Genomic DNA, 27,290 nt, shown 5'->3' with positions numbered 1-27,290 from the left:
CACCTTGTAAATAAAATAAATAAATAAATATATAAATAACAAAAAGCCAACCGTAGATCTGATCTACCACAAAGTTATTCTCCTATATTTTAAAGCAAGCGTCATCCGCCATTTCCTTGTCGGCATCACTGGGCGGTGCTATATACATAGATGTTGTCACTCATATGATATAGACATCCGTTGATCCTGCGGTGTTGACAAAGTCGTGTGAGATAGACCAACTGACGGCCGTCTAGACGAAGGAAGACGTAACTGCTCACACAATACCCTCCAACCCTTTCACAAATTACCAAACTCGTTCATCACGTAATCTCGGCGATAAACCGCACAGCTAGGAGTTATGATCACGTTAAAAAAAAAACAGATCTACGTGTTAATAGTTTGTTTAACAAGCGGCACTTTCCCCAGGCAGATGGCTTCAGTGTTTATGATGGAGAGAAATTGAAAATGATCGGAGAGATACAACTGCACAAACATTTGTTATATATTTGCTCGCTTTTACCATGACAAATGTGATGTCCTGTGTGTGCACATGGTCGCAACGGCTCCGGAGGCTTGATTGACAACGAACGAAATTGACACCGATTTGATAAATATTTGGAAAAGGGATTCATAATCTGATTAAACTGTGATGAAGTTGGTGTGTTTTTCACAGATGAAAATCATTACGTGAATTTTGCCAATTATACTGGAAATGTTTTCAGATAAAATATGATAATATCTGTTTTGCATCACTCAGTGCAGACAGCGAACTCTGGCTGCTGGTGCTCTCTATGTCTCGAATTCCTTGCCGAATAAATCAATATTTTGCTAAAAAAAACCACCGTCGTTGTTGGGACCCAATCATAATACCCCATTCAACCAGACCCGTGAAGAGCAACCCATGCTTGCCGTAAAAGGCGACTATGCTTGTCGTATGAGGCGACTAACGGGATCGGGTGGTCAGGTTCGCTGACTTGATCGTTGTATTTCATCGTATCCAAATTGCGTGGATCGATGCTCATGATGTCAATCACTGGATTATCTGGTCCAGACTCGATTATTTACAGATCGCGTCTGTGTGGGAGGAAAGCCCGAAGTGATGCAGGTCTCAGACGTTTATCACTTCGGTGAAATCCACGAGCAAGGCTATGGTGCTGACAAACCTAGAAACATAATCGGAGCAAACCGGGATTCGAACCCACAATCATAGGTTTCTGGCGTGCCCAAGGGTTGCAACTCTGCACAGCGAATCGCGGCGCCTTTGACGACTCGGCTACCAGTGCCCCGTTTTAAAGAAAGAGAATTGAACAAGGAGAGCCTTTCATCTGCATATTGACTATAATGTGACGTCTATAATATGTCACATTGGTGAGAACATGGCAAATAATTATACATATAATACATGCATGATGAAAATATAACATAAAAACAGCATTACCACTTCCCTCGCCACGGGGCACATTAGAATTTTGTTTCTTCATATAGAAGTGAAAATAGTGAATGTAAACAATAAAAAAGAGTCCTATAAAGCCTTAAGAAGAGATTTACACTAAGGTCGCTTTATGTCATCAGAAAAAATGGTTAAGTGTGAAATAAATACACACAAAAGGCCCCTTCTCTAGAAAGAAATAACCCAGTCTTGATACGCATCTCTTAGATAAGCTAACTTCAGTAGTTTCTGACACGATGCACTTTGTAAAATAACGTGGATCAAGGGTCATAACTGTATGCTCAAAATCTAAAAAAAACATGTAGCAAGGGAAGTAACTCTGTAAAAAAATAATTTACGGAACCAAATTTGGAACATAATCTTGACAAATATTTGTGAGATAAGCTTGTATAGGTTCGATGATGTAACGTAAGTAGTTTCTGTAGAAACCTCGTCCCCAATGCAGACACTATGCACTAGGTACAATGACAAGGACCAAGGGCCTTAACTGTGTAAAAAAATAATTTACCGCACCAATTTTCGAACTCAGTCTTGAAAAGTATCTCTTATATAGGCATGCAAACCTTCATTCATGTAACAGTAGTTTCTGGAAAAGTGCCTCCATTGCACACACAAAGCACAAAGTTGAAAAGCACTCATCAAGGACCATAACTCAGTATAAATGAATTTAAGACACCAAATTTCGAACCCATTTAAGATCATGACCAGTAATATCAGTGTGTAAAATATCGTTTCTCTAGCTTAAATATTTTTTGAGAAAAGTGGTCCCCTTTGAAAAGCGGACAGACGGAAGGACGGAAGCACGGACGAACTCCGTTTCTACATCCCCTTCCTCACTTCGTAGTGGGGGATAGTATTTGCGACAGTTAGTGGCTATACATACCCCCTTGCACAGGGGAGGAGTAAGATAGTATTTTCGCCGAATCAGCACTTTTCCTGTTCTAGATCCCGGAGAATAGGACGGTTCAGTAAGAACAACCACCACACCAACCACCCCTCTAAGTATAGCGAAACACCCTCAGGATCCTCCCAGTGTTTGTAAACACCTGATATGTCGAATATAAACATACTCCCAAACATCAGTTCGATAGTCACATAAGCATCGACTTTATTTACCACCACCTTACGATTTCATATCGTTATAACCGATTATCAGTCGTTGCATTTTTGGAGATAGTGTGAAAACTAGCCGAAAATGTTCGGTATCGTGGTTATCAAGATTCAGTAAAGATATCAATCGATTGAATATACGACCGGGACAGAATTTGCCTTCAGCAACCCATGCTTGTAAGAGGTGACTTATAAACCGGATCGGGTGGTCAGGCTCGCTGACTTGGTTTATGCACGTCATCGTATGCCAACTGCGTGGATCGATGCTCATGATGTCAATCACTGGATTGTCTGGTCCAGACTCGATTTTTTACAGACCGCCGTCATATACCTGGAATATTGCTGAGTGTGGCGTTTAAAAAACAAACAAACAACATGAATATGAGGACATCATTGTGTTAGATGCGACAGTTCCTTGTGGGGATAGCGCAGCAGCCTATAGTGATAAAAGGGTGACGTCTAAAATCCAGGTTCTGCTCCCCACTGGAACACACAGTGCGATGGTGCTGGAATAGTACTGGAATAGTGCTGGAATAGTACTGGAATAGAGCTGGAATAGTACTGGAATAGTGTTGGAATAATGATGGAATAGTACTGGAATAGTGCTTGATAAGTGTTGGACTAGTACTGGAATAGTGTTGGAATAGCACTGGAATAGTGCAATTAAAACCAAACTGAAGACATTTGAAAACATCACACAAAAATAATTTGGATTAAACAACTAGAATTACATTTCATAATTCGACATATTCTACTTTACCAACAATTCTTTTTCTTAACCGCCATACATGACATATATTTCACCACGGCGACATTACTGAAGCCAACACGTAAACAATACTTGAGATTATTTAAGACTTTTTAAACGCTCCTCCTTTATATAATCTGGGAGCTATCTACCCCCAAACACCGACCGGGCACCGTTTCTCGTTGCGTGGAAAGTTGGGGGTTTATTCGTGATACCTATCACTAGATCAACACACATAAAAAACTGGAAAACAAATACGGCACTTGTGAAGTTTTCGCAATAGACTTTCAAACTGCCTTCCATCTGTGCACTTGAGGTGAAATCCCTTTCGAGATGTTTTGGAATGCACAATAGAGTTTTACAAACCATAAACAAACTAGGAATAACACCGATATCCGTTTCCCTGCTTTGGGAATCTGGCGTGGTAACCACGTTGCGTGGCCCTTGAAGAACATTCGTGACAAAGCAGGTGCCAAAGATGTTGTATACAAGCCATCGGGGCAGGGCTCAGCTGCTGCAACAATGACTATTTAAAATATTAATATGAACAAACACAAATTTATAAAAAAATATATATGGAGAGAAAAATATTTGGTTTGTGTCATGTTTTAATCAATGTTTTGAAGAAGGACAGTGAGTGAGTGAGTTGGGTTTAACGCAGCTTTTAACAGTATTCCAGTTATATCATGGAGTGTCAGCATAATGTTGGAGGAAAGCCCCAAGTGATGCAGGTCTCAGACGTTTATCACTTCGGTGAAACCCACGAGCACGGGTATGGTGCTGACAAACCTAGAAACTATCGGGGCGAACCGGGATTCGAACCCACAATCATAGGTTTCTGGTGTGCCTTAGGGACGCGACTTAGACGATTGGGCCACCCGTGCCCCCTAATGAAGGACAGAGCAAGCGAGATGCAAGAATGACATTATTGTTGAAAAAAGGTAAATGTACTAATAATTACTGGTAATATGATGTGAAAACTGAAATAGTTTATCATAATATACTCAAGTTTTTTTAATATAATGCATGAGGGGCGGTCGGGTAGCCTTGTGGTTAAAGCGTTCGCTCGTCACGCCGAAGACCCGGGTTCGATTTTCGACATGGGTACAATGTGTGAAGCCCATTTCTGTTGTCCCCCGCCGTGATATTGCTGGAATATTGCTAAAAGCGGTGTAAAACCATACTCACTCACTCACTTTTAGTGCATGAGGCCGTCTCCAAGGGAGTGAGTGCGTGAGTTTGGTTGACGCGCCATTGGACAGTAGAATCACGGTGTGTTGGTGGAGATGCAAATCTTTATTGAAGCCCATGAGCGCGTGTATAGTGCTGACAACCTAGAAACAAATAGGGCGAATCTCGGGTTCGAACCTTAGACGATAGGTTCCTTGCATGGCTAAGGGACGCAACTCCGCACAACGAATACCGGTCAAAGTGAACGTAGAAACGGCCGTGAAAGGTGAAATGAGATTAAGAGTCGCGTTCAAGATTATTGCGCTTATAAAGCGACGTGTGTGTGTGTGTGTGTGCGTGTGTGTGCGTGAGTGCGTGCGTGCGTGTGTGTGTGTGTGTTTGTGCGCGTGTGTTGCTGCTTGTACTAGTCTAAATCTGTACCGGTTATCCAGCTGAGATACCATGCCACAGTTTAACATGAATAGCCTTCTCAGACACAGTATACTGACTCTGAGTCGACCAGTCCTTGTTTTAGCCCCTTAATACCGAGCGCCAGGCAGGGTAACAACAAATAACATCCTTTTACGTCTATTGGTATGACGCGGCATGAGCTCGAACGACAGAGCTTCCGCTCTCCGTGCTGTAACCAATACACCTCGTGATCAGGAGACGATGACAAATGCCTTGGAATGAAACACGAAGAGAGTGAGTGAGTTGGTTTCACGCCGCCTTCAACAATATTCTAGAAATATGACGGCGGGACAGAGAAAGTACATGTATAACAAACAAATATACCCACACATATAACATAAACACAAAGATATAGAAGAAACCTATAAACCCCTACACTGCTACTACAACTACCGACGTCGCAGCAATTACTACTACTACTACTACTACTACTGCTGCCACTGCTACTACTACTGTTGATGATACTACTATCACTACCACTGCTACTACTACCGATGTCGTCGCTACGACGACTACTACTACTACCACCATCACTACTACTACTACCTTTTTCTACTACTACTACTACCACCACCACCACCACCACCACCACCAACAACAACAACAACAACAACACTACTACTACAACTACTACTACTACTACTACTACTACTACTACTGACGTCGCAGCAATTACTACTACTACTACAACTACCGTCACTGCTACTACTACTGCTGCTGGTACTACTATCACCACCACTACTACTACTACCGACATCGCCGCTACGACAACTACTACTACAACAACTGCAACTACTTCTCCTGCTGATACTACTGACACCACCACTGCTACTACTACTACCGACGTCAGCGCTGCTGCTACTACTACTATTACTACTACTACTACAACTGCTGCTACTGTTACTACTACTGCTGATACTACTACCACCACCAACACTGCTACCTACTACTACTACTACTACTACTACTACTACTACTACTACTACTACTACTACTACTACTACTACTTCTTCTACTAGTGCTGCTTGTGTTGCTGTTACTACTAACACAAACCACCACCTCTAATGTGTGTATTCAAGTACAATAAGACACTTATACCCTATCTTCCACAAAGCCTGTCATATATTTATTTTTTTATTCCAATCTTTCAAATCACATTTCGCCCTAAACTGTTAGTATTCATTTACAAGAGTCGTGCTGATTCCTAAAGATACATTCCCCTGTATATCCAACCTTGTCAAAGACAGATTCCAAAAGACATGTACCCGATTCCTGTAAACCATATCTTATCACAGACAAACAAACCGATACACCCACACTAAATTATTTTATGGATAACTGTTTCAAGTCTAAAAGGTTACTTCCAAGCGTTAAGAATAGGAAGATAAAATGTGTTCCTAATCTGCGCAAAAATAATCTCGGGGGACGGGAAGATTATTCGAGACACGCGAAATAATATACTTTTGTGTATTGATACACACTGAAAATAAATACAGGTTTCCTAAGGTATTAGGTTTTTGGAGAGCCTGGTCTCGAGTTTAATGCTTACACGATAACAATTTCAGTTTACCACTTTTCAACGGCGAGTTGAGATATTTATCGAAGACGACCGAAACTGAAGACACTTTTACTTGGTATCTCCCAAGAGGGTAAACATAAAATGATGACTTTTACAGCAGAACAAATGTTAAAACGAAACGAAACTGATCCCAAATATTGACTTTGGCCAAGAAGACATTCTTTAACACTCTAATGGGTGATTTATCTGTGAAATATTGAATCGTAGTGGAATCTTGACAGACTGCGGCTCATTTCGCATGATTGGTGACGATTGACGATAAACTGATTTCGTGATTTCCTGATGAAAGTTGATGAAAACAATGTCACAAAAGCACAATGCCTATAGCTGTTCAAGCCATTGTATAAACGTGACGGGTGACTGAGGTGCATTCTAGTGATATACAGAACGCTGAACTCTATTTAACCCAGACAACCAGTTGCGAAAGATATTGTCTTTCTTGTAATCGGCAGAATAAATTGAACAGCTTGAGAAATAACAAACAGCAATAGTAAAAAAAACAAAAGAAACAATGCCTCTCCCCCTCCGAACGCTAACAAAAACAAACCGAAGTGATCACGTCTTTCCACACATGTCATTCCATAAAACAAAACACATAGAACAAGAGCTAAAAAACAAAACAACAACGCGATACCCTGCCCGCCATTATCACAATTAACAACATCAGCAGTCAATTAGTCAGCAGTAAATTAGTTTACAACAAAAATGATTGTTTCCTTTGCAAGTTGTCACACATCTACGTATGATACACGCACATTTCTATTACCACGTGTGTTAAACCGAGTAGTGGATCTCCCGTTGAGTGAGTGAGTGAGTTTGGTTTTACGCCTCTTTTAGCAATATTCCAGCAATATCACGGCGGGGGACACCAGAAATGGGCTTCACACATTGTACCCATGTCGGGAATCGAACCAGGGTCTTCGGCATGACGAGCGAACGCTTTAACCACTAGGCTACCAGACTCGCCCCAGCTTCCGTTGATTTCAAATACAACCGAAATCATTTTTTATGATACTAAACATTGTGCATTTTGAAAACTTATCACTTGCACTTGTCCAACACTGTAGATTTCTATAATTAAACTTTCATGGACTAAATGTTTTAGATAAGTAGGATTTTTGAAACTTTGAGAAAACCAGATTAAGCTAAGCCCAAGTACGTTTGATATATGTAATCCATTTATGTTTACATTTTCCAAATAGGTCGTCATTAAATAACAACTTGTATACAAGAAAGGATAATTTAGATGATTTCCCGGAGAGTAAGTTCCCCCAAAACTTATTATTCTCATTTTAGCGATGTTTTATAGATGGAAGTTCCCCATATACCATGAAATTTGGAGAACATTTTTGACGATAAAAGATATTTTAGAATACGCAAATGGACACCTTCTGGAGTTGAGATGTTTTCAGATCCCCATACTTCGCATCCGTAGAGAAGAACTAGCATGAGCATACTGTCAAAAAGCCGCAGTTGGCGTTTATGTGATAAATTTAACTTCGACGACCCGGGTGGCATTCTAAGCACCATTTCACAAACTGAAACATATTTACAGTTTAACTAAGCCGTTTAAAACTTCAAAGAGATTGTCAGTGTCTGGGTCATATCATTATGAATAAATGGCTGTGTAGCATTTAAAATATATTCCACTGTCTGACAACTGGGTGTCTGAAAAATGGGATGACCCCGATCCGCTGACCATGGAAAAGGGTTTTGGGCGTTTTTGTTTTACGCCGCACTCAGCAATATTTCATCTATATGACGGCGGTATGTAAATGAACGAGTCTGGACCAGACAATGCAGTGATTGACATCATGAGCATCGATCCACGCAGTTGGGATACGATGACATGCATTAATCAAGTCAGCGAGCCTGACCACCCGATCCCGTTAGTCGCCTCTTACGACAAGCATAGTCACCTTTTAAGGCAAGCATGGGTTGCTTAAGACCTTTTCCACCCGGAACTTCACGGGTCCCCATGGTAAAGGGTAATAAAGTAGCTCTTTGAACATTCTGCCAATAGGATGGATTTTAGCCCATAGAATATGCTTTTCTTTGATATCATTACATATGGCACATTACATATTACATAAATTCAAGAGGTTTTACTTCAGAACCAGAAACTCGTTTATCCGGATTTCAATGTAAACGGTACAATCTGGGTAGAGGTAGACTAACATTAGGTCTCTGAAATCTTATATTACACAATATCCTTCTTGACTCTAAAAATAAAAATAATCCCTATGCTGATTTCAGAATAGAGCTAGCTTGAGCTGGCTAGACTTGCTTTTGTACGCATTTCTAGATTATTATTCTTTCATAAAATAAATATATTCCACAGTCATAGTGCAGGACTAGGGTAGAGGTAAAGGATTTCAGAATCTCAAGCAGGTTTCTGTTCTCAATACTTTACCATTGATGATATTTCATGTTGCAGGCATTATGTTAAAAATATCTCTGCATGCCAAAATGCAGATTTTTTGTGCATTTAGTAATTTTAGAAAGGCGTTTGATTATACTGACAGGGATAAACAAAATTATATTTACTCTCACAAGAAGGATGTTATGGTAAAATGTAGAATTTGTTAATGGGTATGTATGCATCTGTAAAAGTGGGAGTAAAGGTTGGATGCTGTAAAAGTTTTATTTATATGGGGTAAGACAAGGTTGCGTTTTGAGCCCTGTCCTGTTCATGCTCTTTGTTAATGAACTTGTGCTGGAAATGTATGCTGCTTGTGATCATGATATATTTGTTATTCAAACCATTGAAGATCTGTTTCTATTAGTAGCCGATGACATTGTCCTTTTCTCGTACACTGTTCGAGTTTGCAGAGACTAGGTGTTTTGAAAATGTTATTGTAGTTAGAAATGGAAGGGTAATACTTCAGTATGAATCACGAACACTGGATAATGTTTGGGGTTCAAGAAATAACATGCTAATGTGAACGGGAGTTTTGGTGTGGTGGTTGGTGGGGTGGGTGGATGGTGGGGTGGTGGTTGATTGGGTTGGTGGATGGTGGGTGTGGGGTGGTGGCTTATGGGGTGGATGGGTGGTTGGGTGTGGGGTGGTGGTTGATGGGATGGGTGGATGGTGGGGTGTGGGGTGGTGGTTGATGGGGTGGGTTGATGGTGGGGTGTAGGATAGTGGTTGATGGGATGGGAAGATGTTGGGTGAGAGGATGGTGGTTGATGGGGTAGGATGGTTGGTGGGGTGTGGGGTGGTGGTTGGTGGGGTGGGTGGATGTTGGGTGAGAGGATGGTGGTTGATGGGGTGGCGGGGTGAGGGTGGTGGTTGATGGGGTGGGTGGATGTTGGGTGAGAGGATGGTGGTTGATGGGGTGAGGGTGGTGGTTGATGGGGTGGGTGGATGTTGGGTGAGAGGATGGTGGTTGATGGGGTGAGGGAGGTGGTTGATGGGGTGGGTGGATGTTGGGTGAGAGGATGGTGGTTGATGGGGTGAGGGAGGTGGTTGATGGGGTGGGTGGATATTGGGTGAGAGGATGGTGGTTTATGGGGTGGGTAGATCGTGGGGTGAGGGGGTGGATGGATGGTGGGTGAGAGGATGGTGGTTGATGGGGTGGGTAGATCGTGGGGTGAGGGGGTGGATGGATGGTGGGTGAGAGGATGGTGGTTGATGGGGTGGGTAGATCGTGGGGTGAGGGGGTGGATGGATGGTGGGGTGAGAGGATGGTGGTTGATGGGGTGGGTAGATCGTGGGGTGAGGGGGTGGATGGATGGTGGGTGAGAGGATGGTGGTTGATGGGGTGGGTAGAGCGTGGGGTGAGGGGGTGGATGGATGGTGGGTGAGAGGATGGTGGTTGATGGGGTGGGTAGAGCGTGGGGTGAGGGGGTGGATGGATGGTGGGCTGAAGGGTGGAAGGATGATGTGATGAGAGGGGGTGGTGGTTGATGGGGTGGGTGGATGGTCGGGTGAGGGGGTGTCGGATGGATGGTGGGGTGAGAGGGTGGTGGTTGATGGGGTGGTTGATGGGGTGATTGATGGGATGGACAGATGTCTGGGTGAGAGGATGGTGACTGTATATACTGATTGCTTTATAAACTGCCGGGCAAAAGAAAGCATGTACTTGGAAATTGCATTTGACCAAAAGATTACAAATGTTTCCAGGCTGAAAAGTCGCTGAAACACTGCAAAGTCCAAATCACAACAATGATACCCGTATCAAATACATCACCATCGAATACTCATTTCATGTTTGTTTCATTTTTAGCCACAATCAAACATGGGTGTCTACTTTAAATTATTTTGCCGGCAGTGTACATTTCATCTGAGGTCATACGTGATTTGACTGGTAACGATTTAATACAAAGGAATGCTTGTAAATAAAGGCTGCAGGCAATATACACACATATTTAAATAAAACCAAAACAAATAGTCATATCACAAAAATAGACAGCGGGTTTCAACTCGGCAGCTGTTGTTGATATCATCACAATGGAGTCAGACCATCACAGCCTTGAAAACAGTCACCTTTTTATCACATCATTAACACATTAACCGCTGTGTGATTGAGAGTCTTTCTTTAGACATGCGCAAGAGATGTGCGGAAAGAAGACAGAAAACCAGTCTACCGTAGGCTCTCATTCATGTGGAATACGTCTTTCCGCCATTGTCCGTTACACACCCTTTTAGTATAACTAGTCATGTTCATGCTTCGTACTCTGTCGGTGTTTGTAAATAAATCTTCTTCTTTTTCTTCTCCTTCTTTTTCTTCTTCTTCCTTTTCTTTTTCTTCTTCTTCTCCCTTTCTTCTTCTTCCTTATCCTCTTCTTCTTCTTCTTCTTCTATTTTTTCTATTTCTTCTTCCTTTTCTTTTTCTTCTTCTTCTCCCTTTCTTCTTCTTCCTTATCCTCTTCTTCTTCTTCCTCTTCTATTTTTTCTATTTCTTCTTCCTTTTCTTTTTCTTCTTCTTCTCCCTTTCTTCTTCTTCCTTATCCTCTTCTTCTTCTATTTTTTCTATTTCTTCTTCTTTTTCTCTTCTTCTTTTTCTTCTTCTTCTTTTTCCTCTTCTTCTTCTTCTTCTTCTTCTTCTTCTTCAAGAGCACTTTTCCATTTTGTCGCGGACGAGTAGAACAACAGTGCGGCTGAAGAGTACGTACACACCGGGGACGGGAGATACTGGGAAACGTTCTAGGATAGGATGTTATTTCTTCTTATCTTTCCACAACTCTGTGACCGATCAACTGACTCCTGTACACTGTGCCTCATAAACATCCCTCGTGTGGAAAACAGCATCTGACGAGATCACGCGAGTTTTACATAGTTGCCCCATGAAATTTGATAACCACGTGGCGTGCTGTGGGACACCCCGACTTGCGATCCTCCATGGGAAAGAAAGAGCTTCGATTGAGAAATTCTTGAACTTTTGTTCAAGCGATATGCCTGACAAATTGTTTCCTGCATTGACAAACACCACTGATGGCGACTCCAGACGCCCAAATGTCGGATGATTGCGTATTTTAACTGGTTCCGCCGAGGCTTTGCGGCAGCGCATTTCGCACACTAATAAATAGACTGCGTCAAAATGAAATGAATGTGTTATTGGACAGTTATTTTATTTCTCAGTGGCCTTATGTGTCACATTTCGCTGTGCAGAGGTGCGACCTTCAGCCGTGCCAGGATCCGCTGATTGTGTGTTCGGCTTGGTATTAATCCCTTGTTTTTCAGCATTTACCAGTTGGCGGTAAAATGAAAGCGGTAGACATCTAAGAACAGTGGTACACGAATTCATACTTTAGTTACATCATATTCTTTCAGTATTTTCAAAACTTTGTCTCCTTTCATAACTTTGACATAGAAATTTACATAAATTTCCTACTAACTTATCATTGTTCGAAGGCAAAAGCGTTCTAAATTAATACACATTCCGATTATAACAATACATATTAGGAAGATCGGGGTGTCTTATGTTCTTATAGGAATTACATATTAAGGTAGACCCATGAAGATCCGGGTTAGAATAGGTCTTCAGCCACCCATGCTTGTCGTAAGAGGCGACTAACGGGATCGAGTGGTCAGGCTCGCTGACTTGGTTGATGTATGTCATGGTATCCCAATTGCGGGGATCGATGCTCAATTACTGGATTGTCTGGTCAAGACCCCTAGTGACGTCACACAACACGACTAATGGTAAAAAATGGCGATCACCATAGGGACAATCCCCCAAACTCAAAATCTCGGTTATGGCCGCCATTTTGTGACGTCATCGTTAAGGGGTCGGGACCCGGGACCCAGGTATCCCTTTTCCGAACTCCCTTTGATCTATTGTCATTTCCAACTCTATTGCTCTTCCAAGGACCCCCAGTCTTTATTTTGCTAAAACGGCGCAAAACAATACTCAGTCACTTATGTTGTGAAATAATAGTGAGCATATTTGAAATGTGCTTGAAATTCAGACATCTCTTACATCTAATCCATTCTTATTTAACCATGCACAGATTATTGAGTAAGAATTTCTTTGATATCGAGTTTCATTTGACGTTTGTACATGCATTTTCTTCTGTAAAACAATTTCCAACATTATCATAAACACATTTGGATTGGTGTATTTTGCTGAAGTTAATTGAAATGTTTCATTAAAAAACGCGTCAATACTTCTTAATATTTCGTGGGTATATTTCAGAGGTTTGCCTAGAAGTATTAACTTGAAACCATTTATATCTTCAAGCCCATAGATCCAAAATGATGACGAGGCGAAAAATTGTTTAGTCATATAACTGTCATAACAATAATCTATCACGGCAGCAATAAAAATTACAACGTATCCAATATCTAATTACTTTGTAAAAGGGTTCATTTGAACTGAATATACTATTTTTTAACATTTTAAAATTTGTTAAAAGTCATAAATTTGTTTTTGTTGTAATTATTATTTGACTCTGTTTGTAGATGTTATCGATGCCTCACTCACAAACATGTACACTTCACACTTTTTATCTAGATAAACATCATTTAGTCTCATTGAGTTAAAACGATAAGAAGAAAAAATATCATCGAGTTCATTTTTTAAGTAAAAAATGTTTTAGAAGTTGTGGTTCGGTTCCCGAGAACAACAACAGTTTTCAGCCATTATTTTTCTCGACAGGAAACTTGATTCTCCAAACGGTGTATAAAAAGCAACGATTTAAAGTAATTTTGTCTATAGGGATGCTTATTTTACCATACAAGGAGAATATATGAGAATAACAGATTCACATACCGTAAAAACATAGAATCGGAGAAACAAAAAGACAAAAATAGGACATTTTGTTGGATCAAATTCACCGTTGAGCGTTGCATAGTGTATTTGATACCATCTAGACAACTGCTTTTTAAATTTGAATATCACGTGACAGGGGCAGATAACTCCGAATTACCGCCGGCATAAAGGAAAGACTTTCTCGACAGGCATTGAGTGTCGCACCAAAATGGACCCACCGCTGTGACAGGCGGTTTTATTATTTAACTATTCTGATATGTTTTACAGAAGTGACATAATGGATGCCCCCTGTATACAATTTGTTTTCAAAATAATAAAACGTCATCCTTTCACGTGATCCTTGAAGTAATGTTTCCAGATGCGTTTGATTCAACTTCCAGAGAAAGGGTGTTGATGAAATTTATTGGTAAATAGAAAAGTAAAAAAATCAAAGAACATAAACATGGGTATAGGAAGTTGAATGATAAACACAGAACGTGTATAAGAAAACTGTTTTCTAGTAAAACAGCCGTGGAACGGTGACATGTTTCGTAGCTGTCACTGGGTCTCTGCGAGGGGCAGATAACTCCAGTTTGTAAGACAGCGGGGTGGCTGAAAGGATTCCCCTAAAGACTAATCTTGAGTCATATTAGGAGTAGTAGTAGTGAGTGAGTATTGTTTTACGCCGCTTTTAGCAATATTCCAGCAATATCACGGCGGGGGACACCAGAAATGGGCTTCACACATTGTACCCATGTCGGGAATCGAACCCGGGTCTTCGGCGTGACGAGCGAACGCTTTAACCAATAGGCTACCCGACCGCCCCTGAGTCATATAAGGAAATGCGTAACTTGTGAGGGTGGCAGGTAGGGCTCACTGAGACAGGAGCTGCTGATTTCCCTGTGTTCTAATCCGAGATTCGCCTTGAATATGATCCTTGGTTTGTCTGCTCCAATCCCGCTCTGGGCTTCACCAAAGCATTAGAGAATGAGCATGGTTTTACGCCGTTTTTAGCAATATTTCAGCAGTATCACGGCGGGGGGTACCGGAAATTGGCTTCACACATTGTACCCATGTTGGAAATCGAATCCGGGTCTTCGGCGTGACTAGCGAACGCTTTAACCGCTAGGCCAACCGACCGCCCCACACCAAAGCAACCGTCTGAAACTTGCATCACTTTGAGTTTACTCCTACGTCAAGCTGCGAATAGAATTATTAGTAAAATATTGTTCAATGTGTTGTAAAACTCAACTCACTCATTCACTGAATAAGATTAAAAACATTTCTTGCCGATGATGAGAGACATACTGACATGGTGAGAAGTACGAAAGATGTGCTTAAGAACGGAAAATTGAAAGACGACTCACAATTGAAATAAGAAAATCGACATAACTTTCTACTTGTCGAGGTTGAAAGGTATCACATATTATAATATGCTTTTTCTTGATAAGGTACTAAAACAATTATTCCTTCTCAAGGCGTTTAAGAGGAATGAATAAGTGTTACATACTGCCAATGCATTCTGTATGTTATAACTACAAGCTGTTACTTATCAACACGCTCACCATCATCAACCATACACTCACAATCTGCATTGGTGCCGCTGTACGAAGTGATCTTAGCGCTAAGGTGATCGTAACTCCCATACCTTAACATAGACTTACGACAGTCGTAGCGCTGAGGTGATCGTAACTCCCATACCTTAACATAGACTTACGACAGTCGTAGCGCTAAGGTGATCGTAACTCCCATACCTTAACATAGACTTACGACAGTCGTAGCGCTAAGGTGATCGTAACTCCCATACCTTAACTTAGACTTACGACAGTCGTAGCGCTAAGGTGATCGTAACTCCCATACCTTAACATAGACTTACGACAGTCGTAGCGCTATGGTAATCGTAACTCCCATACCTTAACATAGACTTACGACTTATGATACACAATTGCTTCGGTTTTTTGTTGTTTAACGCGGCACTCAGCAATATTTCAACCAGATGGCGACATTCGGTAAATAAACGAGTCCGGACCACCCGATTCCGTTTTCGCCTCTTATAACACTTGTATAGCGTCAACATTCACACGGTAAAGCACGCTCTGCGCACTTGTTGGAAGAGTTAGAGTCAAGAAACTGTTTAGGGGAAAGCCTGTCTTAAAAGGAATGTTTTTAATCGTCTCTTAAAAGATGATAAGTTTGGGGATTGTTTTATTTCCAGTGGTAGATCATTCCACAATGAGACTGCTGCATATTTGAAGGATCTTTTTTCCATAAATCGTTACAGCTTATGTCTCTATAACAATCATCTCGTAAGAGGCGGCTAACGGGACCGGGTGGTCAGTCGACAGTACGGCTAACGGGACCGGGTGGTCTGTAGATAATACGGCTAACAGGGCCGGGTGGTCAGTAGACAGTACGGCTAACGGGACCGCGTGGTCTGTAGACAGTACGGCTAACGGGATCGGGTGGTCAATAGAAAATACGGTTAACGGGATCGGGTGGTAATTAAATAATACGGCTAACGGGACCGGGTGGTCTGTAAATAATACAGTGACGGTATGTCGTCACTTTTCATAATTTTCTGTTGAAATCTACAAAGATTTGAAACTGGAAGTAAACTCATCATCCGCATCAGCTATGCATCCAATACCACTTAAAATACTACTAAATCCACCAGCGCCTTCCGCAATAAGTATCTCCGATTTTATTTACAAAATGTTCATGCAAAAAATATCTGCATCTCCTCTAGACCTTAATAATAGCAATATTTGTATTACATCAATCAATCACTTTATTTTGAGCGAATATCTTCATAAATAGGGCAAACAAGAATGAAATGAATTTCATTTTCAACTGCCCTTAACTTGCACAATTGACAAAACGGAAGTGTCTTATCGATGCCATCGGTCCTTCCCGTGTTATGCATAATTCCCAGTTCTCCAATACTTAAAAGGGTAAGCAAACGTCGCTTTTCTTTCGATAATACATATTACATTGTGTATATCAATGTTTAAAACGTTCTGTTATAACCAATCATGTTCCTGCTTTGTACCCTGCCCCCTGTGGGTGTTTATGGACAAGAAATATTCTTCTTCTACAAGTATTGGTAAATGGTCTCAATGTTGTCAACACTATTTTAACTCAAGTATTTATTTAAAAAAACCCACCTAAATAACGACATTTTTTTGGACATTATAAGTTATAAATAACCTTCTCACTCTCACGTGATTAAGCATGTAAGCGACATCGTGAAATCAACATCCGTGTATATTTCCAGCATGTGAATTGCTTTCAACCACTGTTGCAACATCCTGCACGCGGTGCTCGCTCTCCCGCACATGCCTGCGGCTTTCCACGCAAACCACGTGTTCTAAAGTGCAAAATGGGTGGCTGTTTAGGTTAAGGTGAAACAAAAAACCATGTAATTGACAAGGTGAAACACACAAGATGTCGACTCGGGAACTTGTACATTTCAGCCCTTCCAGGAAATGCCATGTCACCGGTGCAATGCATGTTAGGGAATGCATCACGCGCTATCCGAAGACCCACTCCCACGCTCTCAAGAAGAATGGGTTCTGACATTTTTTAACGCGGAAGTTAGTTTTTTGTAACAAGACAAAGGTCGGTGTCTGGTTTCATCCAGTTGGCATATTTGTTGTACGTGGGGGCGTCTTGTTCCACTCAGATCGGCCAACGCTGATTAGTAGGGAGGATTACTCCCCCTTGCTGCGTCTGTTTTTCACCGCCAGGTGTCGCACACACGATGTGGACGTGCGCAGTGGTTTGTGGGAGGACGTGTAAGATCTACCTTTGATGTCGAAGAGAAGAAAACTTTTGTTCTCAAAATGTAGAAGTTTAAATAAAGAATAACTTTGAAATATAAGACAGTCACCAGATCTTCATTTCCTATTTGACTCTCCACATAAAAAACACGAGGTCGTACAGTCGTGTGAAGTGTTCCTTATCTGATAAAGCTGAAATATGCCGTTAGAATCCTCGACACGTTGAAAAACACAACACCGGAAGTAGTGATGGAAGCACGCCCGGCACTTACCACAAAATACAAAAGAAAGGGGTTATTCGAAATTGACGTACAGCATGAATGTAAACAAGTTTAGCAAATCAAGAAATAGAACATAAATCATTACTAGTGAAACCCGTTAGTCTTGAAACCCCGCTATAACAACGTTCGGAATATGGGGGTTTCGTTGTATTCAGTTTAATCCAGGTTAGAATCAGGCTCGCCGACTTGGTTGATGCATGTCATCGTATCCCAATTGCGTGGATCGATGCTCAATCACTGGAATGTCTGGTCCAGATTCGATTATTTACAGACCGCCGTCATATACCTGGAATGAATGTGGCGTTAAACAATAAACACACAAACAAATATCGTAAGAGACACACGGTATATGGATTTCAATATCTGATGGAGACTGACGAAATAAGAAAAATGGTGAATGGACATATCCCTGTGCAAAATCGTTGGAGTGAGTAAGTGAGTGAGTGAGTGAGTGAGAGATTGAAATACGTGCCCCGATATTTGTCCCCAAACTGGGCCACCCCACCAGCGGAAAATATTTATTCTATTCATAGCAATATATACTTTGGGATATTAAGTTGATAGATCTATGGTGTAACAATGATGATGATGATGATGGAAGTGGTGGTGATAACGATGATGATGATGATGATGATGGTGGTGTTATGATGATGATGATGATGATGTCGACGACGACGATGACGATGATGATGCTGATGATGATGATGACGTTGACGACAAGAAAGGACATAAGATATTATTTTCAGTCTATGGAAATATCTTCTTAAAAACATGATCAGCAAATTCAGATAAGCATTGCCAGGTGCCCCATCTCCCCTAGGGACTCGCCTTCGACTCTTGTCGGGGTGGTAAACAAATGTTTGCACATTGTATGGGCTGTAACATGACGTTTTCATTTAGGGAGGAAATACAAAATACACACACGTGTCTTATCTTCCAGCAATCCTATGTTGGACATCGCTGTTGGCATCATGGTGCATTTCTCATTAGATTTGGGAGACAAAACTACACGAAGACCCTCTTATTTTTCACTTTTCACAAATTTCATATTAAATATTATATTTTATAAATTGTTGAACCCGGAGTGGAGGATTGTGATATTTTGCAAAGATTTTAAATTTCAAGAATTGATCTATGTGAAGAGAATACAGTTGTCACATAAACAGGTTATGCGTCTTTAAGTTTTAACTGCGTGATCGCTATGGCGAAAGACAGTATCCCGGTCGCAATTACCACTAACCTAAATAGCCCTATAACTGTGACGGAATCCAGTTTCGTTTTAGTTATCAGATCAGATCGTTGAATATAAAACTTGGACTGTCGACAGGGTTGAGTGTGGTATTAAGTCGGAATGTACATGCTCTTATGAATTTTTTTTTTTTTTTTTTTAAATATTTGTTATTTAATTCAGTATACGATGTTACACAGTTTTACATAGAGTAACATGATCTCTCATATTTTGATGTAAACGCCAAAGACGAAATAGTCTTTGTTACTTCCTTGCTGTTTGGATAACGTTTGTTTTTCACTGCTTGTTTTGACAATAACCACTGTGTACAATTTTAACTTTGTTTTATCTTTCGTCATGGGTTAAAGAAAAAATCATCAACATCCGCTCCGTCGCTCCATGAGGTCGAACACAGTATAATACCCGACCTTAAACAACCAATCAAAATTGTCACATAACAGTCCCGGCAGCGATGGGTAACCCGTCTTCACGATCACGTGACTTCCTTGTCCATATCAGCCCCTTCAATCTACCCTTATTACCCTACCCTAGCCTTGCTCCAAGGCTATACTGAATGGTAAGTCCATGGTGTATATTAATTCTATCTTTATAATAAGTAAGGCTTGATAAGCGGACGCCAGTCTCTCATAGGGACAGCTTGTTCTTATTATTTATATTATGTATAAATCATGATTTAAACTTATAATTATTGCCAGGCACCTTATATATGGTCTCTGTTATTGCCTTAGAGGCTTGTGCAAGTCTATCCCCACCCCACCCGACCTTGCCCCACAGATCCTAGTTCGCTGTTCCTACTTCCTCCCACGAAAACCCAGAGCACTTTTTTAATACAGGTTTAACACAATTTCTACGAGTGTTGCACATATAAAAATCACGGATCCCTGCGCCTAAAAAATACCATACTCTCCTAAACGTCAATGGCTAAGATTTAAGGCCCTGGTTCCCCAGGGTGGGGGCGGGGAAGAAGGGACCCCCATATTCTTCTCATGATAGTTTCTCACGACTAATACCAGCTCAAGTGTCGTGCCACAACTTCCCAGCCCCCGACAGTATCACTGAACGCAGACCAGATTCAGCAATTTACTTAACGAATACATACGGGTTTGATATATTGAAGTGTTCCCAAAATATCATTATCTTTACGCGTCTGGAGAGATATCGTTATCATGCAGGAAAAATCCTATTAACACGCTGAAGTAATTAATGTATATCAACGTTTGTGAGACATACAAGACAATTTGTTATTTAACAGTATTTGATTAAATGATTTGATAAGAACTATAAAAACATAATAACCGCATTTATAACAAGGTCGAGGAGTAAATCGTTTATCTCTTCGTTTATGAATATTAAAATAAATATTTTACAGAGGTGTCTCATTTCTGGTTATGTGCAGGCTATTTTCTTTATCCTGGTTAGTTCACGAACGTGGGAATGGTTAAAACGCCAGTGACAGCAACTACATACAGTCACTACTGCTACCTACTGTCGTGGGGCGGTCGGGTAGCCTAGTGGTTAAAGCGTTCGCTCGTCACGCCGGAGACCCGGGTTCGTTTCCCGACTTGGGTGCAATGTGTGAAGCCCATTTCTGGTGTCCCCCGCCGTGATATTGCTGGAATATTGCTAAAAGCGGTGTAAAACCATACTCACTCACTCACCAACTGTCGTATGGGGTGGGGTAGACTTGTACAAGTCTCTAAGGTAATAATTATTAATTTAAATCATAGTTTCTAGATTATGTAAATAAAAAGAACAAGATGTCCTAAGGAGAGACTGGAGTCCTTGTGCCGTCCACATATCTATACTTGCCTATTAGGAGGATAGAATTACAACACATCCATAGACTTTTTTTTCAGTACAGCCTTAGAGCAAGGCTAGGGGTGGGGTGGTCTAGTGGTGTAAGCGAGGGCCTGGATTCGTAGACGAACCATTAGTTGTAGGGATAGACGAGGTAGGAGTAGCCGTGGATGTGGTGGTAGAAGTAGTAGCCGTGGTAGTGGTAGCTGTAGTGGCGGCGCTGTACCTGGCGGCGCTGTGGTAGTGGTGGTGCTAGCCAGGCTCTTCCAGGAGTCTACTGATTCTAACGCTTCAGCCAATCAATCACACTCACAAACCTACATAAATATTTACGGCAGCGGCAGCCATGTGCCTGATGTCATCTCTTCCCAAAATACATGAAATAACCCCTCCCTGATGCCCCTGGGTGGCTGCGTCTCAAGCCGCGACGCCCCAGCAGTGTTTGGTCTAGACTTACATCTAGTCTCTGAAATGAACATATTTTACAGAAAAAAAGTTGTGAAATTATTGTTGTAAAATATAATAAAAAGGAGCCCAGAGACTTTCTCCATTTTCATTCTCACGTAATCTAGACTTGCCAAACATTATAGACTTGCATGGACTGTGTTGGATATATTTGTTTCGGGGTCTGTATGACAGACTATGTGTGGTCGTTTGCTTGAAAACAGCATGTCCTTGCAGTAGCCTTGGTCCAAGGCTGTGGTGAAAGATAAGTCCATGGATGTGTAGTGATTCAATCCTCCTAAAAGGCAAGTCTAGATATGTGGAAAGACTCCAGTCCTTTTTATTTACATAATCTAGAAATTATGATTTAAGCTGATAATTATTGCCTTAGAGACTTGTGCAAGTCTAATGAAACAGTTTCAGAAGCGACCTGAGTGCTTGCAGAACAATCTGCTGTGTCAAGTCCCGTGCCATGAGTTATCACTGCCTTGAGGTGTTCTGATGAGGTGGTTACATTCAGACATGTTAGTCTACGGTGTGTCAAGTAACAAGTATCAACTGACCCAGATTTACAATATATACAAATAATATTTGAATAGTCTTTGTCTTTGTTTTTCCTGAAGTCTTGTATTGTTAACCAATGTGCGGCGTTAAGCAACAAACAATCATAATGTGTCATGTCCTCATGATCTTCCACTTTCCAAATGCCTATCAAAGACACGATCTGTGCCTCTAGGTTTTGGTGTATTTTGGATTAAAAAACGTAAGTTTTATTGACATTGAAATATAGACTCATCAACACCGATGAGCGAGTTATTTTACGCCGCATCCAGTAATATTCCATTTATATCACAGTGGCATGACATAATTGTCTGGATCAGCCAAACCAGTGATTGATAGCATGACAACCGATCCTCGCCATCGGGGTAGGGTGGCGTCATACAGTGTAGCCTGCCGGTCCTCATTAATCGGCTGTTACTGCAATGTGTTTGTTGTTTAATGCAACACTAATATTTCAGCTATGACGGCGGCCTGTAAATAATCGAGTCTGGACCAGGCAATCCCGAGATCGATATTGTGAGTAGCCATCCACGCCGTCGAGGTACGATGACGCGCAGTCATCCAAGTCACCGAGCCTGACAGCCCGATTCATTTATAGTCGTGTCTAACGACCGGCTTAGATTGTTTCAGTGCTTGGTCAAAAGTGATCTTCACACGAACGCTGATCGTGATGTAATGAAATGTGTGAGAGATACGAGAGGGATGATATTGTTCCCTTGTATACAGTCTAATTAGCTTCTGGAAATTTCTACACATTGCCATCACCAGTCTAGCGGCACTAGAACATTACAGAATATTCCACTCAGTCCAATATATCCGGGAAGTTTACACATGTCACTAGCATCTAAATATAATAACTTCCACAAAACTGCTTACATTAAACAGTACTAATTTCCTATCAACTAATCACTGTCCAGTGAGCTTCTACCGAATCTCAACAGAAACAATGCTATACAGTTACAATCAAAATTTTACAATAAAATACTCAGCCATTTAACACTATGCACTACGGGCCTTTACTATCCCGGATTCCCACTGGGACAATATTAATGATATATACAACCACAGGCAGTGATAATAAATCTGCCCCTAATCCGTATATCGTTTCCATGTAGACCGACTCACAATCGCCTTCTTTGTAATAAAATATAACTAAGGAATACGTGCACAATTTAAACCACCATTTGGTTCCAAAACAACAATTCAGCGAAACATATCTTTGCAACCTTGACGTGTTAACAACAAACGTTATCGGCTGGTTTATCACATTCATAAACAACTCATACAGTGAATAAGAAATGTTGGAAGGAAATTATAAAATAAAATATCTCAAGAAATAATATGTTCCACCAGCTGATTCACAAGCAGCCAGTGATTTCCAGAACTCCACAGGTGTGATGGGGATACCTGCCTGTTGCCATGCCGACGCTAGTATTATGCTGCGTATCTTCAATCACGTGCGAATTACCCGTATAACCACCCATTTTTATCATAATTTCAATTTTTTTAAAGGAAACTGACCCTCGTGTCGGCAATAATCTTCATTTCCTCCCCACACTGCGTGCCTCGGCATACGTCACATATGTATTATTGTTGTAACTAAACGCCGCTGAGAGGAGCTTGCGAGGGGACATTTCTGTACGACGTGTTTGTTTCAGAGATGCTGTGCTTCTTGACGAGCCCAGCTCAGCTGTTAGCGATTGACAAAAATGATATTGATGTGCTTACAGTATTATTACTGAGCTAGGTGGACGTGTTAGGGACGTTTATATCCTTTAAAACTTCGTCTGGCATAACGCAGCTAATTGAAATAAACTGTAGAAAAATATACAACAGTGCCAATTGTGACTCGTTTTTTGGGGGAAAGTGATCACGATGAGTGAAACTGTTCACATCGGATAGAGACGTCGATGGCGGAAGTCACGCGATCTGCACGTGCGATTTGTGCGGCGCGAACAACAAATATTCAGTCCAATTTGGGACCACCCGCTTGAAATATCGTCTAATGACTTCAATTCAATGTGTGGGAAATACCCATTTATAATAATCTGTTAAAATTGTTATACCATACCATTTTGTATGAAACTTTTTAAAGGCACCACACTGACGATGCCTACGTTGTTGTCGGCCATCTTACTATTGAAAAGCGTGCTTTGGGGAGCGAGTGAGGGTGACGCCATTTTTCCATCCATATCATCGCTCTTTGGATAAGGGTCATGGCATAATGGCATTGGCAAACCATCAGGCTATCCCGGCTGGGACGTATTCAAGGGAGATAACCGCAATTCGCTTTGCAGAGTTGCGTCCCTTGGTCACGCCAGTAACCTATGATTGTGGGTTCGAATCTCGGTTCGCCCCGATTATGTTTCGAGGTTTGTCAGCATCATACCCGTGCTCGTGGGTTTCAACGAAGTGGTAAACGTCTGAGACCTGCATCACTTCGGACTTTCCTCCCACATTAAGCCGACACGCTGCGATATAACAGGAAAACTGTTAAAAACGGCGTTAAACACAACTGACTCACTCAAGGGAAATAAGCCCTATCTAGTCATTTGCAAGGATACATGAGAACAAGAGGAATATGTTTTCTTAATTCTGGACCAATGACAGACACTGTCCCAGGCCGGAACAGTACAGAAATATATACAGGAGTGAGTGAGTGAGTGAGTGAGTGAGTGAGTGAGTGAGATAAACCAAGAATCATAACGTAGACAAATACGGGATTCGAATAAACGACCCACGTATACTGGTACGGCTAAGGGAAACAACTCTGTGGAGGGAATTTAGGGGACAACCCAGTGATCAAAAGGCTGTTGGTGATTTCATCCCAAAGAATGATAAAAGAAAACACATAGTACCCTCTTCCCAATGCTTTAACTCCACCTGGCCAAAGTTTGGCGGCACCACTTCCAGGAATGATTCCCAGAAGTCTCAGAACCGTGCACGTCCTGCCACCAGAGCCAGTGTCTCTGAGTCCCCCAGGCCCTGATAACAGTCTGGTTGTATAATCTGCTGCACATATGCAACTCTAACACAGTGTGAAAACTGGCAGTCTTCGATTCTCACGCAGGAGAGGAGTTTTTCGCCGAAAAAAGTCGCGCTATTTATTTTGGAGAGGGGGAGTCGTGATGAGGCAGCTAATAGTCTCTCCGTGCAGATTCTTGCAGAAACCGTGTTCCTTGTGTTCAACCGCAGGGGAAACTGGAAATATGCGGGATTTAATTACATGGAAATGTGTTTATTATACGCTGATGTTTCTTCCAACAAGGGGAATATTTATTTCATATCTAGTTTTCAATCACTTTCTTCCGAGACCAACACTTTGGGTACCTTTCGCAGCTCATAATTTAATTGATTTTTTTATAATTTATATTTTGACGGAGCATTTGGGTTTACTTACTCCAGTCTAGTTCTGATTCCAGGGGTGTTTTTTAACCATGTTGGAACGTCTTTGGACCTTTATGCTTTGATAGGCATTTTGAGTGAATGAGTGTGTATGGTTGTACGCCATGTTAGCAATATTACAGACATAACACTGCGGGGGACACCAGAAAGGGCCTTCACACATTGTACCCATGTGGGGAATCGAACCCGGGCATTCGGCGTGACGAGCGAACCTTTAACCACTTCTGCCTCAAGGCATTAAGAAATATGCAGATTAAATAAACATCACAAACAGTATTACTGATAATGAAATGATCATTTTCCATGTTAAATTTTTTTTACGCATCTCGTTACCATCAATTCAATTTTTTGACCAATATACAATTATGATATCAAATAAAATAACCGATTTCCCTTCGAAAAAATATCAAGTGTAAATTAAAACGATGTTTTTCCAGTTGCTAAATACGTCACTTCACTGTTGTAGTAACTCATGTCAGGTTAAATATGTAAACATAGACTCTGATAATATCTGAGAAGCGTTTAGTTCTCTTTCGTAATAAATCGATCTAATTCCTTAATCCTGGGCTAATATCGCAGTGTAAACAATTTCTCTTCGCCACAAGACGATTCCGAAGCGATTACCTTGTTTATTCTGAACATACCAAATCAATACCTGTCAGTTTCAAGACCTATATAGCAGTCTGTTATCTTAAGAAACAAACATGTCTCTCAAGGAACACAATACGGCAGTGTCTCGCGATATCTAACGAGCCTCGTTCAACACTTGTCACGTAATACGCATCTAGTTTGATGGATAAACCAAAACGTAAAAACAACGTTCTTGGAATTATATAAACAACATTGTTGATTTTCGTATTAACAGATAAAGCGGATTAACGTTTTCCGATATCGCAAGTGATGCATTACGTTTTTGATGTGATAATTTTACATGTCAAAATTCTTGAAATTCATTTCCCGAATTCTGTTGCCAATTGCGAGGAGGTATTACCGTGTTTTGAAAGTTTGCATTTCATGTACAAACACATTGATTCCTAGGCAGACTTTTGAAGAGGGTATATACAAAACATTCCTGTTGTGACGAACACTGTTTCAGGTGTTAATTGCAGTTCCCACGACGTTCAGGTGTGTATATCTTGAGCCATGATATTAACTTCTCCGCGTGGTTGTGTTTAGCGCCTGGGACAACACGATCTTAATGCAGATCATTTATCAAATCAACGAGTTATTCCAATACACATTATAAACCGTTACTTTGAAATCCGTTTCATCTCGAGACAAACTGACACTTCAAGTTGTTAATTTCATTTTGATTTCTGTTTCAAGCTGAAATCGATTTTTGAAATCTTGATAAATTATGACTACTGTTCAATAGGGTTGAAGTTAAAAGTTTGGCTGGTGTTGTCAACAACAAGAATATTAGATGGAATATGAAGTAGAACTCCAGACGTGAGCGAGTGTTCAGACCTGAAAATGTGAAGAAATACGTTTGTCGACATAGAGTGTTCAGACGTTAAGACAATATTGTTTTTTAAAATTGAAATGAATGAAAAATAAGCATCTTGTTTTGTTACGAAAAAAAGACCGGCCAATACACGGGCATATTAAATATGTATGTGTGTTTATTTTGTCAGACGAATAACAAAATCACGTAACAGGAAGCTGTTTAACAGAACATGTCTTTCACAAAGACTGTGCCATTTGAAAATTAACTTCAAATCAGCTTTCTAGGAGAAACGAAAATTCCAGAAATACTACACATTGAATTCTAATCTATAAGCAGGGGAAAAAATGAATCCATAGATTATAACAGAATGTGTGAAAATGCCAGAATTACTCAAATCAATTTCAAACCAGACAGACATAATAAAAGCTTTAAAAAGATTCGATCACGTGATGCTCATGAAATGTGCAAGAAAAGATGTCTCTAGCGCACGCGGGGAGATTTCCCGCGTAAACATGTTTATATCTACGGGGGAGGAATGCCGACAGATGTTGTATATTTCAAGATTGTCTTTGACTTTTTCCCACACTCGCTTACAACCCGGAAGTACGAGGCACGTGAGTA

At 41.0% G+C, this 27,290-nt stretch overlaps 1 protein-coding gene across 1 annotated transcript; it reads right to left on the bottom strand.

The window, feature by feature from the left end:
* Window positions 1-9,545: 9,545 nt before the first annotated feature.
* LOC139442235 (uncharacterized) lies at window positions 9,546-12,023 on the bottom strand. The gene is made up of 2 exons (XM_071223013.1): window positions 11,718-12,023; window positions 9,546-10,526 (listed from the first exon to the last, which is right to left on the bottom strand). The coding sequence occupies exons 1-2, from the start codon at window positions 12,021-12,023 to the stop codon at window positions 9,546-9,548; spliced, it is 1,287 nt and encodes a 428-aa protein (XP_071079114.1).
* Window positions 12,024-27,290: the final 15,267 nt, after the last annotated feature.

Source organism: Haliotis cracherodii, unplaced genomic scaffold, assembly GCF_022045235.1.
Source record: "Haliotis cracherodii isolate W230 unplaced genomic scaffold, xgHalCrac1.p SCAF_5, whole genome shotgun sequence".
Taxonomy (NCBI): Eukaryota; Metazoa; Mollusca; class Gastropoda; order Lepetellida; family Haliotidae; genus Haliotis; species Haliotis cracherodii.
Note: the sequence above shows the minus strand (reverse complement) of the source record. Positions and strands in the feature narration are given on the sequence as shown.

Coding starts and splice junctions, on each gene's coding strand:
- LOC139442235 (XM_071223013.1), bottom strand. CDS start 12,023: ATGCGCTGCCGCAAAGCCTCGGCGGAACCAGTTAAAATACGCAATCAT. Junction 10,527..11,717: donor ATGAGGCACAGTGTACAGGA/GTCAGTTGATCG, acceptor CCTCTCACCCAG/ACATCTGTCCATCCCATCAA.